The sequence below is a fragment of the Notamacropus eugenii genome, chromosome 4, assembly GCF_028372415.1.
Source record: "Notamacropus eugenii isolate mMacEug1 chromosome 4, mMacEug1.pri_v2, whole genome shotgun sequence".
Classification (NCBI taxonomy): Eukaryota; Metazoa; Chordata; class Mammalia; order Diprotodontia; family Macropodidae; genus Notamacropus; species Notamacropus eugenii.
The window spans coordinates 290,519,473-290,538,540 of record NC_092875.1 but is presented as its reverse complement, the minus strand read 5'-3'; the positions used below and the strand labels follow the sequence as shown (position 1 = coordinate 290,538,540).

Below are 19,068 nucleotides of genomic sequence, written 5' to 3'. Positions count from 1 at the left end.
AATCGCCCATCGATCACCGCTAATCGGTTATAGAATGAAAATAAGCCAGACTTTGGCTGCTTTATAGCCTGCCCCTCCCCCTCCTTTTCTCGTCACACTTCCCTTCCTTTCCCTTACTTCTCTTCCTTTACTTTATCACCTCTTTTTCCTTCCCTTATCACTTCCTCTAACTGCGTCCTTTCTCCTTTTGCCCTTCTCTTTTCCCTTATCCCTTCCTTTCTCTTCCTTCTCATCTCTTTTCTCCCTTTCCCTTTCTTGCCTCCTTTCCCTTTTCCCCTCCCTTTCCTCTTCCCCTTCCCTTCTTCGCTGGACCTCCCACCTTCCACAATCCATCCTGCCCTTGCCTCCTGCCTTTCCATTCAGGGTGGTCACATCTACCTCTGGCTTCCAGCCGGCAGTTGGGGAATCCACACTTGCTTCTTAGGGGATAGAACTGATCCTAGATCTCAGAAAGGGACTCTGCTGGTGAATTAGACACCACAGATTGCTGGGGACGTCTAATTTCGTTGCACGCTGTGGGTTTGGTTTGGTTTTGGTTTTTCCCTGGGCAAATGACTCCGAAGCCCGGCTTCTACTCGGGTTTGTCCCAGCTAGCAGGTCCTAAACGAAAACTACCTGGATTGTGGGGAAGCAGACAGTCGAGATAGAAAAAAGCACATTATTCATTAAAAGATAACACCTTTTTAGTGAAATTTTAAAAAATTGTTCCTATTTCTCCTAATGGCTGAGGGATCCCCTGGATCATTAGTTTTGACTATCTTGATTTGATTTTCCGCAATGGACCACGAGCTTTTGGGGTTAGTGAGCTCAAGAGGGCGAAGTGAATTTATTTTCTCTATAAATTTTTAGTAAGGGGAGAGAAAGAGGCCAGAAAAGGATAGGGGAGAAGGGAGTAGAAGGAGAGGGGGGGAGAGAGGGAGAGAGGGAGGGAGGGAGGGAGGGAGGAGGGGGGGAGGGAGGGGGGGGGGAGAGAGAGAGAGAGAGAGAGAGAGAGAGAGAGAGAGAGAGAGAGAGAGAGAGAGAGAACCAATCATATTGTCCCGAAGTATTCGATTTGGTTAGCCTGATTTATATTAAAGGTATTCTTAGAGTGTGGTGTGATCTGTTAAGCATGATCTGATCTTTCCTTGCTGTAACTAAATGTCTGCTTTCATCTCTTTATTATCAGTCTACTTAGAGGTATCTTATGAGACAAACAGAAAGTGCAGTACACCAGTGTTCGGTCTGGTAAAACAGGCTCTCAGAGAGATCCTCCTTGCCTTGGGTCTGCAGGTAGTTGGCAGCAATATACCAATAATATGTTAAGTGAGCCGTTCCCTAGTGGCTCAGAGGATGAGTAAAGCTCTGGCCAATAGCTATTGCTGGGGGTGGGGAGGAGATAGATTTCTGGACTTGCGTGGAAAACAGTCCAATTCCCCACCCCCACCCCTTCATCTCTTTTCCTCTCCCCTTTTCATCATCCCGATCCCAACTCTGCCCATCTTTTTCACACCATCTGCTTTGGTTTGTCCTCCAAACCAGACCTGCCACAGTCAAGCAAACAACGGGTGTCTGGCAATAGCAAAAGTAGCCTCGAAAACGGTTTCTCCAGACGGATATAACCTTCCACAGAGGCCCCCTGGCCCGCTAGAGAACATCAAGAACTGATGCTTCAGACTGAAACCCACAAGTTTTTTTAGTGAGTAGCAGAAGAACTTTAGCCTAGAGCAGAGCCGAAGCCCAGGACAGGCCTGGGACCAGACTAAGCCCTTCCCAAGGACAGGCTGGGACCCAGGAAGCATGAGGCAGTATTTATTTGTACTATCTGTACTAAAGATGCTATTTTGTGGATGTGCGGCTTATGTGTTATGTGTTATTCCTTTCTGAAGGCTAGATTGAACCTGGGAGAATTGTGATCTATGCAACTCAGGAAGAAAACCTACCTCCCAATAGAGAGGTGATTGAAATAAGTTTGGGGGGAGGGGGAAGGACATAGCCAATTTGGGAATTTGTTTTGCTTGACTAAACATATTTGGTAACAGTGTTTCTGTTTTGTTTTTTGCTTTCCCAAAGAGGGAGGGAGAAAAGAGGAATCTTCATTTTTTGGGGGGAAAGTGGCTTGTGCAATTGCATGCGTTACATGTGTGTAAACTGCATACTTTATTAAATGCTAGTGCCTTGCGAGTGTCAGATGCTTGCAATAAACGTCGAGTTGCAGTATTTGCTGGTTTTGTGTAAGATTTTCAATGCTTCCCCACCTCTCTTACTGGGCAGGTTTGTTTTTTGCTGCAAATAAGAGGTAGCACATTTTAGACTCAGGGGTTGTGTGTTGGTAACTGGAAAAGGACTAAACTCTGAGCCTTTGGGGAAGAAACTGGACACAGATCAGAAGGAAACAGATGCTCTCCTTGCTGCCGACCTCTTCCCCTGACCTCATGTTCTTTAATTCCTGAGTCACGACCCTGCTTGGTTTCGTTTATTGGGTCCATTGATCCTGCCCATTAGATTAGATCCACTGCATTGAAAAGGTCTTCATGCCTCAGCCTTCCTTAACTTTGTTTGGTGTTCATTAAAAAAGCATCCTTTTAGAGCAAGTTGACTGGGGATTGTGTGGAGTTCAGGGAAAGGAAGTAGGCAAAGGGGTGCCGTGGAAAAGGGAAGAGATGCCTTCTCAGCTCCTTTGGCCTGGCTGGTTCATCCTCATTCACAGTGGTCCCATCCTTCCCCTCTCACTTACTTCCTCGCCCCTTTCCACCGGCATTGCCTAGCGTGGGTCCCGATACTGTTGCGACCCTACACGCATCTTGTCCTAATGTGAGGGAGCCCCCTGGGCACTTTTGGAAGGGAGCTGTACCTGAAAATAAAGGAGGGGGAGAGAATAAGCATTTTCCTAACCATTACGTGGCAGCGCGTTACAAACTATCTCACTTGATCCTCTTCGAATACAATCTCCAGAGACGGCAGAAGTAATGGAATTAGAACTCCCAAGTCTTATTTTTTTTTAAGCCAGTGAACTAAATTCCCCCTCCACTCTACCTCGCTCCCGTTACCTCTTGGGAGTCAGGGGGCCTGGAATCCCGCTGTGGGCTCTTTAACAGGTGTCTGTGGAATTGCGACCTTGGAATTACGCCCAGACCTGCTAGGATCAAGTGGGACACTCACTTTGCAGAGTCCGAGTATTTTCCCCTCACTTGTCGCCGACACGCCTCAGGACCTTCCATTTCTTTTGGCCCCGGACCCTTAGCCGTTTCCTTTGTTCTGGAGTCTTCTGGCTAGAGTGTGCAGCTAACCTCAGGGCCTCAGGTGCCCGGGGTTCCGTTAGCCCTATCCTCCTAAATTTAGGAGTTCAAAACCTCCCAGGCCCTCAGGTTCTGCCCCAGGACCGACCTTTGTACGGGTTTCGGAGTGCGTGGGAGGAGAGAGGCGGGGAGAAGCGGGAGGGAATGTGATATTGACCTGTCCCGGGGTCTGTGTTTGGGGTGGGAGGTCCAAAAGAAAGCCCCAATCAGGAAGGACCCTGAATTGGGCTGCTTGGTTGTTTTTTTTTTAAACTGGTAGTAAACTAGATCCAAAGTTCTCCCGGCCGGCTCTGGTGGGAAAAGAGATATTAAGAACCTAGCAGTCTCTTGTCCTACTCTACCTCTAGAGATTTACTTCCCAAGATTGGGAAGGGGGAATGCTCCCTACAGCACCGCCCATTCATCGGCTTTGGTCTCTTTACCCTCTCGCAGATTTCCTAGGAATCGCCGGTCCCCAAGGACTGCAGACTCACCCCTCCTCACTCCCTAACCTCGCACCTTTGCCCTCGGCATGGCCGTATCTTTGACTGGTGAACTGGGACCCCAGGAAAAGCTATACCCCGAGGAGAGTCTCCGGAGCAACTCTGCCCACGTGGCTGGCTACTACACTCCTCTCCTGCCCCACAGTCTGTATGGGGATAGCCTGACCAGTTCGCCCCCGGGTAGCTCTCCCCTGAGCAGTTCCCCAGAGTTTTTCCATCACCTCAAGACTTTGGGAAGACCAGTGATAAACTCCACGGCGCTGTCCCACTTTGGCTTCAACGGGATACCCACTTTCCTGAACCACGGTGCGGCCCTGCCTAGAGAACCTTTCTATAACTTGCCTCCAGGATCCTTGCCCTTCTTTGGCAGCGTGTCCCCAGAGGAAGGCCATCCGCCTTTTCCCAAGGAGGGTCTGCTCACTGCGGACAGCAGCGGCGTTGGCGGTGGCAGCGGCAGTCACAAAGATTGTCCGAACAGCAGCCACAGCCTCAGCCTCCTCCTCCCGCTGGCGGACACCTCGGTCCCCTGGCCAAGCAAGATCTCCTCCCCCAGGATCTCTCCCCAGTGGCTTCCTGGCCCCGCGCCCAACCGGTTCTTTCCCTACTCCCCCCGAAAGAGGCACTCTCTAGATGCGGGTCCCGCTACCTCCCAGAGCGCAGAGCCCGAGGCTTCGCGGCAGTACCACTTTACAGAGGAGGAGTTGCGCTTAGTCTTGTATGGCGCTATCCGCTCCCCGCAGCAGCCCGCTAGATTGCGCTGCGCTATCTCCGGGCTCCGGGTACCCGAGGACAGCTCAGGTAAGGGCGGAGACGACTGAGCGAATGGGAGGGTTGGGCTGGACTGTCCGAGAAGGATCGGTGGAAGCTGGAGTCACAGAAGGGGTGGAGGCATCTAGGGCCATCTGGGGAAATTTTATCTCTTGACCTTAAGAGATGGGGAGGGAAGTGGAAAGGGCGGCGAGGAGGTACTGATTACAAGGATCGATCTAGGTAATCTAGACCTGGAGGTGTTGGTCTGTCAATTACTCAGGCACGCGCTCCTCGGAAAGCTGCCTTGTGCACAAAGGAAGGCAAAACTTCTGGCCCTGCTCTCAGGGAGTTCCTTCTAATTGGGGAAACAACCCGCTAATTACTAAGGCCATACTAAATAAAAGCTTTGAACTGAACATAATACTATCTGAGGGAGCGCACTAGCTGCGGTGTCTGTGTAGGTGGAGGGAGAGGGGGAACAAGGGGGGCAAAACTTTCTGTAGAAAGTGGGATTTGAATTGGGAAGGCAGACAGCATTCTTAGGCATGAAGGCACATCCGATGAAAAGGCTTGAAGATGGGATAGGAGAGTGCCCTGTTCAAAGAACTGCTAAAGAAGGCCATTTTCCCCGAATGACAGAATTAGGTGCAGATGAGTCAAGTGTAACATGCCCGGAAAAGTAGGCAAGGGCAAACTTGAAATGCCAAATAGAGGAGTTTGGATTTGATGCTAGAGGTAACATAGAATCGAGTTCTACTGAGGGGCGCAGGGTGGGCATTATGACTTACACCTGTCTGTGCTTATAAGAAAATGCACCTCCTTGCTTTGAGTAGAAAGGTGGGGAATGCACCAAGTTCGAAACCCGACTCCGTATTACCTCCGGGATGTAAAATTTTTATCTGGCATTCAGAGACACTCATAAGCTGATGCCTTTTCCACGTAACACTTTTCCAATCTTCTTAGACCGTTGCGTGTCACTGAGATCAGGTGACACGGGCACCCTTGCAATTCTTTCAAGACACTCGTTTTCCGACTTTTCCCAACTGCCCCTCCAGCCTAGAACGGTCTCCCCGATCTCTGCTTCTTGGCTTCCCTGGCTCTCTCCAAGCCCTACTAAAATCCCGCTTTCTGCAGGAAACCGATGACCTTAACTCTAGTGCTCTTAAAAAAATGGATTATTCCCGATGTATCTTATCTATAGCGGGTTCATAGCTTGCATTTTTTCTCCGACATTAGACCAAGAGTTTCTTGAGCAGGATCTTTTGCCTTTCTTTGTTATTCCCAGAGCTTACTTAGCACATTGCTTGGCACATAGTAGGTCCCCAGTCGATAAGCATTGAATTTCCTTAAATCTTACCTGCTGGCTTACTGAATCATAATTATGCAGCATTCTTTTTTGGTTTTGTTTTTCCATTCTTACTATTTACATTAAATAGCAATTTAAAATTTAAAAATGTAAAAAGAAAAGACGTGGGCATGTAGACCACAAAATAAGAATTTCTCATTTAGGGGCCGATTTGATCCCATGGAGGACCTCCCGTGTAAGTGTAGGCTTTGGAGATGTAGGTTTTGGTGATGTGTATGTGCATGTATACCGGTGAGGGGGTGATGGTTGTACACAGGCTAAGCAGATTTATTGCTACGGAAGATGATTCTGCAGAAATGAATTCTTCTTTTGCTATTAGTGCCCTGTCCTCAGATTCAGATCCCTGAATCTTCTGAAGCACCATAAGGTGCAGTACTCCCATGGGCACTTGGTAGCAGCCACATATAGAAAACTTCCCTGCTTAGCCCTTCCAAGACCCAAAGGGGAAAATATCATTTCTGTCTCTTGGAGGAATGTTTGGGTGAAAGATAATTGACTTACTTTGTAATCCAATGTATGTGATGCATTTAAAAACATCCTTCTGAGGCTTCCGCAGACTGCCAGAGGGGATTATAAGCAAACAGAAGCCCTGACCTATGGTGTTGGCCTCAGAGCTCTGTCTCCTTCCTCTTAGCCTAACTCTCCCCAGATCTTTTATGAAAGCATGCATGTTTTGCAGGGCCAGAATCAGTGATTCAATCTCTGGATAAAGACTCCCTGACGCTACCTGAAGGTAAGTAGAACTCTGGGGCCACAACAAACTTTCCCTGAAACCAGGGGCACTTCCGACCCTTCCTCCTCCTCACTCCCTTCGGTCCTCCAAGTTGCATTTTCCTCCTATCAACTCTTTTCCTCCTCACTTTGGGTTTTCTTCTTCAGGTCTGTGTGTACTGAAGACCATGTGTGGGGACGTTCCTCAGTTTGGTGTATTCTGCAGCAACCTTGTTCCCAAGGGGGTTAGATTTGGTCCCTTTCTAGGTAAAGTGGTCAACGCAAGTGAGATCAAGACCTATGGGGACAATTCCCTGATGTGGGAGGTAAATCAATCATCTTGTTTGACTGGCCACTGAGGGAAAGGAGGGTTTGTTTGGGGGAGGGGAGACCTTGGGTTGGGGGCAGTAAGCGGAACATTCAGGGAGGGGACCTTCTAGAGACCCAGTAGGAGAACCTTCTGGGGAGATTTACATATGCACATACATAATAATCTGCTGTCTGGACTGTGCCTTTTATGAAACTGTTCTGGAAATGACCTATACCCATTCCCATAAGTGCATATGGAAAACACTCTTAGCAAAGAGTAAATTAGCAAATGATAATGACGTTCATTTATATAGTTTTGAAAGTATGTGAAAGAGGAAAAAGCCAATAATGTATAGATCCCTTGGTACAAAAATTAATAATGGTAATAAGTAGTATTTAAATCACGCTTTAAGATTTATAAAGCACTTTACAAACAGTTATCTCATTTTATCCTCACAAACAAATCTTGGACATAGGTCACTATTATTCACATTTTTCAGATGATAAAACTGAGGCAGATAGAGGTTAAGTGACTTGGGAGATCACACAGCCACTGGCTGAAGCAGTATTAGAACTCTGATCTTTCTGACTCAAAGTCCAGCACTCTGCCACATAGCTGTATAGTTCCCATTTATAGATAGAGAAGCAGATTTGGAGAATTTCAGTGATTGGCTCAGTCTCATCACCAAAATATCGAGCAACAGGTGACAGATTTTGATGGTGAAGTGCTATAGCTACCCAGAAGGACTACAGTTCTTGGAAGTATATAATACACATGCAGAGATGTTACATGATATATATCATATTTGATTTATAATATATATGGGATTTTATATACATAATCCCCCTTTTATGGACTATCTTGAAAATTAAGGAATGCGTTACGTATAAAGGCATAGTATTTATATATTAGACAAATACGTTATTGTCTGTGCATTAAAGATATGAGTAGACATTTATCTTAATTATCTCTTTATACCCTTCCCCCTCCCCCCCCCACTTTTTTTTTCCAGCGGGGAGAATCTCCCTATCTCCCTGTCTTGCCCAGGCTGAAAGTTCAGTAGTTATTCATAGGCCTGATTCCACTGCTGATTTGACCTACTAACTCCGTTTTCACCTGGGTCCATTTACCCCTCTTAGGCATCCTGTTGACCCACTGACCGACCCCAAGGTGCTGCTGACCTTACCTCGAGGTGCAGAGCGCAATGCAGATACCCAATCGGCTTTAGTCTTCTTGCAGTTTATAAGCTCCAGGGATCTTCTACCAGCCTCTGTGTCCCGCAATAGCAGTGATTACAGGCTTGCATCACCTTTTGAACACTTTGTATCCCTCTTTAACACATGGTACCTACATCTAGAGAGACAGGCCAACTTAGTGAATGAAAGCTGAAGTCAGGAAGACCTGGGTTCAGGTCTTGACATACACTTATTTTGTCATCCTGGGCAAGTCACTTAACCTTATGATTACTTAAGATTACAAGATGTAGCAGAGCAGGTGCTGACCTGCATTGGTAGAGGGAATTTCCTTACTGACAGTAATGCCAATCAACTCTAAAAAAACAAAACAACTCCTTAACTTAGCAGTCTTCTACTAAAGTCCTGCTACAATGACAGAAAGTGACCCTGGGTTTTCAAAGGCCAAGTGAATGGAGTTCAGAGGGCAAACTCTGGCAGGTTCTAGCAAGCCCCAAAGCATCAGTCAACATTAAATATCTCTGGTGTAGCTGGCACTTTGCTAAAGACTAGAGATGTAAAAAAAAATCTCTGCTCTCAATGAGTTCACAGTTTAATGGATCACAGTCTGATGGATCAGAAGTTTCTGAGTTGGAACACATCTCAGAGGTCACTTAGCTAAAACCTTTTATTTTACAGATGAAGAAACCAAGCCTCAGATATACAGAGTAAGTGATTTTCCCAAAGTAAGGGCAGAAGGAGACACATTTTTTTTTAATTAAAGTAGTTTTTACTACTTTAGAGATAAAGTGAGGTCTACTCATCCTTTATGCATATATGTGTTTAATATGGGGGAAGCACAGTGGTACAATAGAAGGAATATTGAACTTGGGGGGGTCTCTGGGCCTGAGGTTGCATCTAGTCTTTGCCACTTAATAACTTAATAGCTTAGTTTCTTCATCAGTAAAATTAAGGTCCTTGCAGTACTTGCAGGAATAGAAGAATTTCTAGGAATAAATGCAGTTCTGGTGTACGTTTGGTATCACACTATGCCTAGGTTCTTGGTATATTAAGCTCCTGGAAGACAGGGGCTGTTTTTCCTCCTACATGTCCCCAGCACTTAGTAGAGTGTCCAGGACATAGTAAGGTCTTAATAAATCCTTGTTGACTGACTACATCACCTGTCACAGTGCCTTCTCCATATACACTAAGTACTTAGTAAAGGTTTACTTTGAATGGAAAAATCTGTATTTAAATGTCATTGTACTAATGCAGTTTAGAGAGAGAAGAATCATAGGATCCTAGTTCTAAACTTAAAGGTCGTTTAATCCCAACCTCTCATTTGGAAACAATGTGTAATAACAGATTGAGAATATCTATTCCTTTTACCCACATAGTCCTCACTCATTTCTTCTCCCCTGCTCTCCACTGCCCCCCTTGTCTGGCTTAGATCTTTGAAGATGGCCATTTGAGTCACTTCATAGATGGAAAAGGAGCCAGTGGGAACTGGATGTCTTTAGTCAACTGTGCCCGTTTTCCAGAGGAACAGAACCTCTCAGCAGTCCAGTGTCAAGGCCAAATATTTTATGAGAGCTGCAAAGAAATCCTCCCCAACCAGGAGCTGCTGGTGTGGTATGGAGACTGCTACCAACAGTTCTTGGGTATCCCCGTGAATCTGAAGGTTGTGGACAAAGGGAAACAGCAGCTTGAGCCTCCAGAAGGTAAGTTCCCTACCCCCACCTCCATTCAGCCTCCTGCAGGTTGCATTTTCCTTATAAAGCAGTAGGAGCACAAGATGTGGAAACACAATGCACCTCAGTCTAGCCTCTGAGTTCTTAACTTTCTTTTGTGTCATGAACCCCTTTGGTAGTCTGGTGCCGCTGGATGGCAGAAAGTGAGGGATATGGAAGGGTTCATTTAAATAAGCATAGACATCCCCTGGTGAGGAAGGTGTATTGCCTAGTTAATGTCTTTCCTCCTCCATCTAAGGCTTTCCTCTCCACCCTCCCCCAGCAGGCTAGGCATGCAGAGGGTAAAGACAGTGAAGCCAGAGACCCGGGCATCTGGTTTTGTTTAGGGGAATGAAGGTGAGGAGCAGTTAATGTCATTGAAATAGGGCTGGGTTGAGTGAGTGAAGTCATTGCAAACAGGGCATGTAGGAGGGAGTGGCACCTAGAGAAGGAAGGAAAGGAGCTGGCAGGGTACAGTAAGAGGCTATAGTGTAAAATTCAAGAGTAATGACCAGAGATTTAGTAGCAGGTCCATTAATTTTTAATCTTCAATCATTCAGCCAGCATTTGTGAAGCATATATTATATGTCAGGCACTGTGCTTATAAATGCAAAGTATAAAACAATCCTTACCAGCAGGGAGCTTACATTCTACCAAGAGAGGTAACAAGAATTTACATGGCACTTTTTAACATCAGAAATTTAAAAAAAAAATTAAAGCACCTATTTTATTATTTATGTTGAGCATTCTTTTTAAATTGAGTTTCAAATTCTTTCCCTCCCTCCCAAATATCCCCCTTCCCCATAATTATACATGTGAAATCATGCAAAACATGTTTCTAAATGAGCCTATATGGCAGTCTTTTAATGAGCTCCAAGTTTCATTTGTGCTATTACTGAATGCATGTGTATATATAATATAAAGATTACGTCATTGGTATTTTATTTTTTATTCATTTTCACTCCCACCAATAAGTGTTCTTCCCATTCTTGGGCGACCTTAAATTTTATTGTAGTTTGGCAGTTTGGTCTGAAAAGACTGCTGACCTCTCCCTGCCTGGTTCCCCTTCCCATTGCCCCAGGGAGCAGGAAGGCTTTTTCTTCATCCCAGCAAATTCCAGCTCTGAGCAAAATGCTCCCAGCAGGGATTGGGGAAGAGTGCCACCTCACTGGAAGTGCTAGACTCTCCACTCTGATGAAGAAAAGCTAAGCATAAATTTTGTGATTCTTTTCTCTTGTTATGTATCAAGTAGCTCCTTTATTTCCTTAGCCACCTGTTAAATACACCAGGCTCGGTTGTCCATTCGTGACCTTCCCTGCAGCCCTGCAGAAGGCTTTCCATTGAGATTCCTGAATACCCTAGATTCATTCATGGGTTTTTCTTTCCCATCCCCACCCCCACCCCCTTTCCCTTACTTTCTTCATTTAGCTACTTATTTTATTCTGAACTTAAGAAATAAAACAAGCATTTCTATAACATAGTAGAATAGGAAAAAAGAAAGGTTGCACATGAAACTGCAGATCTGTTATTTACAACTTGCCATTTCTTTTAAATATATAATGAAGTTATCATGTAACTTTCAAGAACATGGAACCTATTCTCTTACTTTCTGTGAGCTAGCTGGAAGGTCTGGTTTGTTAAAGGCTAAAGTCACACATTATTCTTTAGGAGAGAGAAGGGTCTACCTGACCACCCCTTTTAGGATGATGCCCTTTAGGTGTTCTTGTTTCTCATCTTTTGGCTGCTACCTCTTGCTCTGAGACCTTAGATTGCTTGACCCCATAATTCCTCCTCTCTGCAAACCAAAGCCGCCGTGTAGTTGAATTGACAGCATGTGGAGTGACCACCTCTGATCTCCTTGGTGTTTTTTTGAGTGGATTTTTTTTTTTTTTGGACAGAGTCTGGAGAAAGTCACAAATGTGAAAGGTGTGGTAAAGTGTTTGCCTACAAATATTACAGAGACAAGCACCTCAAGTACACTCGATGTGTGGACCAAGGGGACCGTAAATTCCCCTGTAACCTGTGCAGTCGATCCTTTGAGAAGCGGGACCGGCTCCGAATCCACATCCTACATGTCCATGAGAAACACAGACCCCACAAGGTAAGAGAGGTGGCCTACTCTTGGCAGGGGATGGTTTGAGCCCTCTTACGTGATGATGGTGCAATGAATGGTGTCCCTCTTCTTTCTCTACTAATAGTCCCTTCCTCCCCCAGTCACTTTTCTTCCTTTGGTATTACATTCTTTCTTTACACTCCCTCCCCTATTCATCCTTTCCCTGCTCCTTACCATCATTCTGTGCCTAGATCTCCTGTGTCCTCCTTCCAGACTAGCTGACAGATCTGGCATGAGAACCGTGTGGGAGGGGAGAAATTGGAAGTCACAGAAAGAACTTTAAAGGTGAAGACCCTCATTTTTTACAGATGTGGAAAATAGTACATGACTTGGTCTGGAATTTACAAGGCAAATTAGTGGCTACACTGGAATCAAGAGCCCCAACCCTCCCCTCCTTTGCTCTCCTTCAGCAGGAAGAGGGTGTAATTCAGGGCTATGGGAGTAGGGGAAGCAGCTTCTGAGGTTGCTGAAGGAAGAACATCGAATGGAGAAAGGAGTCAGTCAATCCACAAACATTTGTTAAGCTCTGACAAAGTGTCAGACTTCACCCTCAGTGCTGGAGATACACTGAAAGGCAAAAGTTGTCCCCGCCCCCAAGGAGGTTAGAGCCCTCCTCCAGCTCCTCTAGGACCTCTCTCTTTCAGTGAGCCCTCACTAGGGTGTTTAGCCTTTTCAATGCTGCTCATTCACCTTTGGTGTCCACCTGTCACCCAACTTTAGCAGCTAGCCTAAGCCAGATTGAGGCTAACCCATGGGCCCCAAACCCTTCGATGGGTAAGGGGGATGTCTACCTCAAGCACCTGGTGGAAGGGGTGGATAAGAACCAATTGTTCCAATAGCCATGGAAGTGCCTGAAGCAGGTGCTTCGGAGTGCTTGGAGCTTGGTCAGGTGCAGAAGACACCAAAGTCATCCGGTGTATTTTCTGGACTTTTGTCTTGCCACCGGACTCTGGAAGAGAGAGGAAGTCTGATTTTGTGCAACATGGCCTCACTTCAGTCCAATTCACAATTACATCATTGCTCCTCTTTGAAAATGAAAGACAGTCAGATATCAGGGCTTGAACCTCCGAGATTAACCCTTGAAGGTGCTCGAACTCAGAGCAAATATTAAACTGCTGAGGTGGGAGGATCAGATCTTAATTTCAAGTCACTTTAAAACTCTAGAATTTTGGAAATTTTAGAAGATCTCTCTCCATTTGGATCCCCTAATTTTACAGATAGGGAAACTGAGGTTCAGAGAGTTTAACCTAACTTACTACCTCCTTCACGAAACTTTTCCTTTCTCCCCACAGATGAAAGTGAGCTGTCCTCCAATTTGTCCTAACAGATGGGTCCGCTCTTACTATGTTTGCATTCCATCTTATATTACAATTATTTGTGCACTGCCTGAAATCCTCCCACCCCATTAGGATATGTGCTGCTCCATGAGGGCAGAAATCAGGGTATCCTTAGGTGGCTTCTGGCAGGGTACCTGAAACACAAGTGCCCAAGATTAGGTTAGAGGCATTGCTAAGCTTAGAATTCAGGTTTCCAAAAATGGTGCTCTTTTTTGTTAAAATATATACTGACTGCCACATGTAACCCGGGGCTGGAGGGGAAAAAAGAAGAGTTCAGACAGTAAGCAATTTACTCAAAGTGTACAATTTTGTGTTCGAATGTATTTAGGATAGCTGACTCTTGGACAAGAGTCAGATGAACTAGAGAGAATTACTCCTCTTCCAGTAGAATCTAAAGACAGTGATTGTTTAATTTTTTCTTTGTATTACTAGTGCCTGTCACACAGTAGGTGCTTAATAAATTGATTCTAGTTGATTGATTGAAGGGTCCTTACAAGATAGGCAGACTAAGAAAGCTTGTGATTAGTGGAGGAAGTACCGATTCCAATGATGGGGATTACAGATGTAAGTAGTAAGTCAGCCTAATAGAGCATTTATTATTTTCCCTTGAAAAACCTTGTGGATCACAGGGAATGAAAGCAGGTGCACTTCAGAACTCATTAATCTGCTCTCAATGAGAAGGTCTCTCTTAAACTACAATGAATTTATGCTGTGGCCATAAATCCAACTTTGATATTGATCCTAACATTGGACACGGGGTCCGGAGAAGGTGAAGAGTGTGAAAGGTTTGCACTTATGGGTGGGCCTACAAATATTCAGGAGACCAGCACTGAAATGAAGCTTGTCATTCTCAGGCTTTACTTGCTTCATCTCTCTTTTATTTTCAAATTTTATTTATTTATTTGTTTTCATTTTCAACAATCACTTCTGTAAGTTTTAAATTTTCTGCTCCTCTCTCCCGAGATGGCATGCAATTTTATATGGGCTCTACATGTACATTCTTATTAAACACATTTTCACATTAGTTGTGTTGCATAGAAGAATCAAAATGGATGGGAGAAAGCATGAGTAAAACTAAACAAAACCAAATGTAATTAAAAAAATAGTCTGCTTCCTTCCGCATTCTGACTCCATAGCACTTTCTCTGGATGTGGATGGCATTTGGCATGATGAGTGCTTTGGAAATGTTTTAGGTCCTTGCCTTGATGTGGAGACTTCATCTCTTTTTTAACAAACATCTTCCATTACACATGGAACTTATTTTGAGATGTACTGCTCTGGGACTACCACTGTGTTAATGACCTGTGCATATCGTTGGCTAATTGTGACCCTTTTATCCCCAGTGCTCCATGTGTGGAAAGAGCTTCTCACAGTCCTCTAGCCTCAATAAGCACATGAGGGTCCACTCTGGAGAGAGGCCGTACAAGTGTGTCTACTGTAACAAGGTAAATGCAAGCTGCCACCAAGAGAGTAGCTAACGTTAGACTGATGATGAATCTGTCCCTGTGGCACTTATAGTTCATAGGTTTGTAGCTTTAGACCTGGAAGAAGCCTGAGAGGCCATCTCTTAAAAACCTCATTTTATAGATGAGTAAACTGGGGCAGAGAGGGTGAGTGACTTAGCCAAAGTCATTACCCTTAAGGGTTTAAAGGGAGGGAGAGAGATTTGAATTCTTCTTCCTGACTCTTAAGTACAATGCTCTATGCACTATACCACACTACCTCTCTTAGAAATGTTGTTCATTCGTTTCAGTTGTGCCTGATTCTTTGTGGCCCCATCTGGGGTTTTCTTCAAAAAGTTCCTAGAGTGGTTTGCCATTTCCTGCTCATTTTGGAGATGAGGAAACTGAGACAAACCAGGTTAAGTGACTTGCCCACACAGCTAGTAAGTATCCAAGACTGGATTGGAACCCAGGTCTTCCTGACTGCTGGTCCAGTCCTCTCTCTGCTGCCCAGCTTAGAGAGATGGCCATTATCCAAACATCCAAAAAAGGTTTAGGGGCTTATGAAGCTGAAGGAGTCCCCTAAAGACCAGCTGGAAAGTTACATTGCTAAAGTCATTCATTCTCTTCCCCATCCTACCAATTTAAAGTTTTGTTTATTCACATATTTGGAAAAATGATAGAAATAATGCTGGATCAGCAGAAGCATTAACGAGGCAAATTGCTACATTTAAATTAGTTTTAGAAGGAGTGTTCACCTAGGGCATTTAGGATGTAGCCTTGCAAGAGTAATGGAGCTCACCAGGACCTTTAAGAGTAAACAGAATGGGAACAGGCATTGATTAAGATTGAGAACTGGTTGGCAAATAAGAGTATTGCCACAATGACTCTCTGAGGGGGACTACTTGGAGTGTTTTAATGGAGTAAGTGCTGAACTTGGGGTCAGAAAGGCATAAATTCAGGTCTGGGCGTTGGTACCCATAACTGTGGGCCTATAGGCAAGGAAGTTTATTTTATTGAACATCCTTAAATAGGGATAATTATATCTGACAGTCTAGAGACTCAAAAGTGTTCTACAAAGGTCAGTTAAAGAAAGTGTTCTCAATCTCCTTCAAAGCTAAGCTAGACCAGTGAAGGGACTTTTCTGTAGTCACACCACTACTAAGTTGAATCAGAGTTGGGACAGGAAGCCAGGACCAATGGTTTTTTCTACTATACCATGCTGCTTTTGTAACAAATGGGGATAGAACTAGGCCTGTGATTTCAGTGACTTGAGACTCCCTTGATCAATGCTGGTCAATTCCTTCTCTACTTTTAGTCCTTTGAAAAATACTTGTTCATTCACTTACTCGTTAGTGTTTATTTTTAGGCATTCATTTTTAAATTCTGAATTCCAAGTTCTCTCTCTCCCTCTTGCCTTTCCCCAACCCACTGAAAAGATGAGTGATAGGATACCATTATACATTTGAAATCATGCAAAACGTAAAACATATTTCCATATTAGCCATGTTGTCCTCCAAAAGAGAAAGTGAAAAAAATCTGCTTCAGTCTGAGTACATGCATCGTTCTCTCTGGAGGTGGATAGGTATTTTCGTCATGAGTCCGCTGGAATTGTCTCAGATCTCATTGAATTGTTCAGAGCAGAAGTCTTTTGCATCTGATCAGAGACGCCATTGCTGTTACCATATACAATGTTCTGGTTCAGTTCACTCTGCATGAGTTCAATATCAACATAAAGTCTTTTTAAAAAAAAATAGTTTTATTTTTTCCTCAATTACATGTAAAAACAACATTTTGGTCTCAAAATAGTCTAAAACTTGGGTTTTATTTTATTTATTCTTAGGGATAAAACAACAATATTGTAGGTTCTTTGCAAGCCTTGAAGCACTATAGAAATGTTAACTATTGTTATTATGTAGGTGGCAATATGGCGCAGTGGGTAGAGTGTTGGGCTTTGGAGGCAGGGAGATCTGGGTTCAAATACTGCCCTAGTTGTTTTGCTAGCTGTGTGATCTTGGGTGAGTCACTTTCCTTCATCTGTAAAAGGGGTGGTAAATAATAGCACCCACCTCACCGTGCTGTTGTTTGGAACCATTGTATAAAAGCACTTGACAAACCTTAAAAACGCTATCTAAATGTGAGCTCTTGTTAACAAAAGAGAAGAAGGAAGCAAACATTTAAGCACTGTGCTAAGACTATCTTCACAACAAGCCTGGGAGATAACGATGTTATTATCCTCTTTTTACAGTTGAGAGAACTGAGGCAGATAGGCCAGTTACAATGATTAACCCAGGGTCATCCAGACAAATACTTGCCTGAGGCAACATTTAAACTTAGATCTTCCTAAGATTTCAGGCCCAGCTATTCTAACCACTGTGCCAATATTCATTAATCAAGATAACAGTGGTAGTGGGATGATCCTGAAATTCCTAGGATGCCTTTCAGGTATCCAGTAACAATAATTAATAATTATGTTGTGCTTTAAGGTTTGCAAGGTGTTCATGTTTTCCATGTATCGGCTCACTCGATCCATCCAGCCCTGTGAGGGAGCTACTATTCTTGTATGTGTGGCCACACGACCAGGAAGTGTTTGAGTCTTCCTGGCGAACAAGGCCACGACCACAGTGTGTGACTTCTGCCTTTCTCATCAAGAATTTAATTTGTCCAATTTTCCTGTCTTCCCTGGCACGTAGGCCTTCACCGCCTCCAGCATTCTCCGAACTCATATCCGGCAACATTCTGGGGAGAAACCCTTCAAGTGCAAATACTGTGGCAAAGCTTTTGCCTCCCATGCTGCCCATGACAGCCATGTCCGGCGCTCTCACAACAAGGAAGGAGGGGGCTGCTCCTGTGGAATCTGTGGAAAAACTTTCACGGAGCAGGAGAAATTCCGCTGCCATATGAAGTTTCATGGCGTCCTCTAGCCCCTGGAGTAAGGGCATCAATCTTTTCTAGCCCAGGAACTGAGTTTCTCTTCTATATCTGTTCCCACGTTTTCTTCCATGATTGTGTACGGGATGATGCAGGTCTGGAAATGCAGTAGTATGGGTGGCACCAGTGGGTGGTGGGCTGGACCAGGTAACTGCTTGTTTTCACCATGGACCTACAGGCCTTGTTTGCTCAGCAGAGGCACTGGGGGCTATTTATACTGTAATCAACAAAGGCACTACAGGTGTTGAAGCATCTTTTGAAGATGTTGTCTATATTGTAATTAGCAAAGTAAGCGGGCCTTTTCTAAAATGTTTGTCTTTGAACCCAGAACTGAAATTGCTTCAGCTGTTATATTTTCCTGTTCATCTTAGAAGGAAGTGTAAACTTCTCAGAATTTGCAAATCCACTTAGGATATATCTAAAATAGAGAATTAACAACTTGTACAACTAGTTTTGTAATCCATATCAGTCCTTCCAAAGCAAACTTAAGGCCCCGTCCTCATTTAGATTGATTTAGTAGTCACAGGTGGTTGTATTTTGGTGTTTTTCACAAATATGAGAAGGTTATTTGTAACTTATTTGGATTAAGAGAGTCAAATCAAATGACTTTGGAAGAAGTCACCTGTCTAGCATTGGTCCATCCATCAACTGAGGGGGAATGTGTTAACAGGACAAAGAAGGCTAAGGATTGTACTCCAGCTTCTTGCTCTGCTTTGCATGTAAAATGAATTCATTTCTAATGAATAGATAAGCCAGTGTCTCCTGTACTGCATAGCTTCTGGTTCATACAGAACCATGGAGAAAATGAGTTTACAGCTGAAAGAAAGCACTTTGAAACAAAAAGAATGGAACAACAGCTTGGAGTCGTGTTGACCCTGGACAAGTCACTTAGCCTTGGAGGCCCAAAGCAAACTCTCTTTACCATGTTAAACTAAAGAAAAACTGGCAGATCTGCCTTGAAAGAGGAGAGGGATGCTTTTTACTGGCTATTCTCCATACCAGTAACTTCACAGGTCTGCATCCATCCAAAAGTAGAGCATGCTGTATGACTGCGCAGTAACTTAAAACACAGATGGGTGTTTTTTAGTTCTTGTCTTTGATAATTTTATCTGTGACTTGGGTGAAGGGTATAGATGACATAGATTATACATTTGTATCTGAGAAAGATGGTAATTATTTTGGCTTTGGGATTCCATATCTTAAGAAATGGAAATGTAATAGGGCTATGTTTATAAAGACATGCACTGGGTTAAAATATGACCAAACTGCACAAGTACATATTAAATAATCCATGTTTCTATAAGGCTTTTAAGATTGTAAAGCTTTTCATAAGAGCAAAATGAATGTCAACTTATTTCACTTTTGAGGATCCATGATTGGAACGGTTCTCCCTCCACCAACATAGGTGCTAACCCTTTTCCTCAATTTAGTAAATTGTTTTCTAGT

At 44.0% G+C, this 19,068-nt stretch overlaps 1 protein-coding gene across 1 annotated transcript; it reads left to right on the top strand.

Annotated features, from left to right (window-relative positions):
• The first annotated feature begins 3,789 nt into the window (after positions 1-3,789).
• On the top strand, positions 3,790-17,710 carry PRDM14 (PR/SET domain 14). The gene is made up of 7 exons (XM_072604808.1): positions 3,790-4,558; positions 6,556-6,609; positions 6,756-6,913; positions 9,520-9,790; positions 11,698-11,900; positions 14,593-14,694; positions 17,385-17,710. The coding sequence occupies exons 1-7, from the start codon at positions 3,790-3,792 to the stop codon at positions 17,613-17,615; spliced, it is 1,788 nt and encodes a 595-aa protein (XP_072460909.1). The 3' UTR covers positions 17,616-17,710.
• Positions 17,711-19,068: the final 1,358 nt, after the last annotated feature.

Coding starts and splice junctions, on each gene's coding strand:
- PRDM14 (XM_072604808.1), top strand. CDS start 3,790: ATGGCCGTATCTTTGACTGGTGAACTGGGACCCCAGGAAAAGCTATAC. Junction 6,610..6,755: donor CTCCCTGACGCTACCTGAAG/GTAAGTAGAACT, acceptor TTTCTTCTTCAG/GTCTGTGTGTACTGAAGACC. Junction 6,914..9,519: donor ACAATTCCCTGATGTGGGAG/GTAAATCAATCA, acceptor TGTCTGGCTTAG/ATCTTTGAAGATGGCCATTT.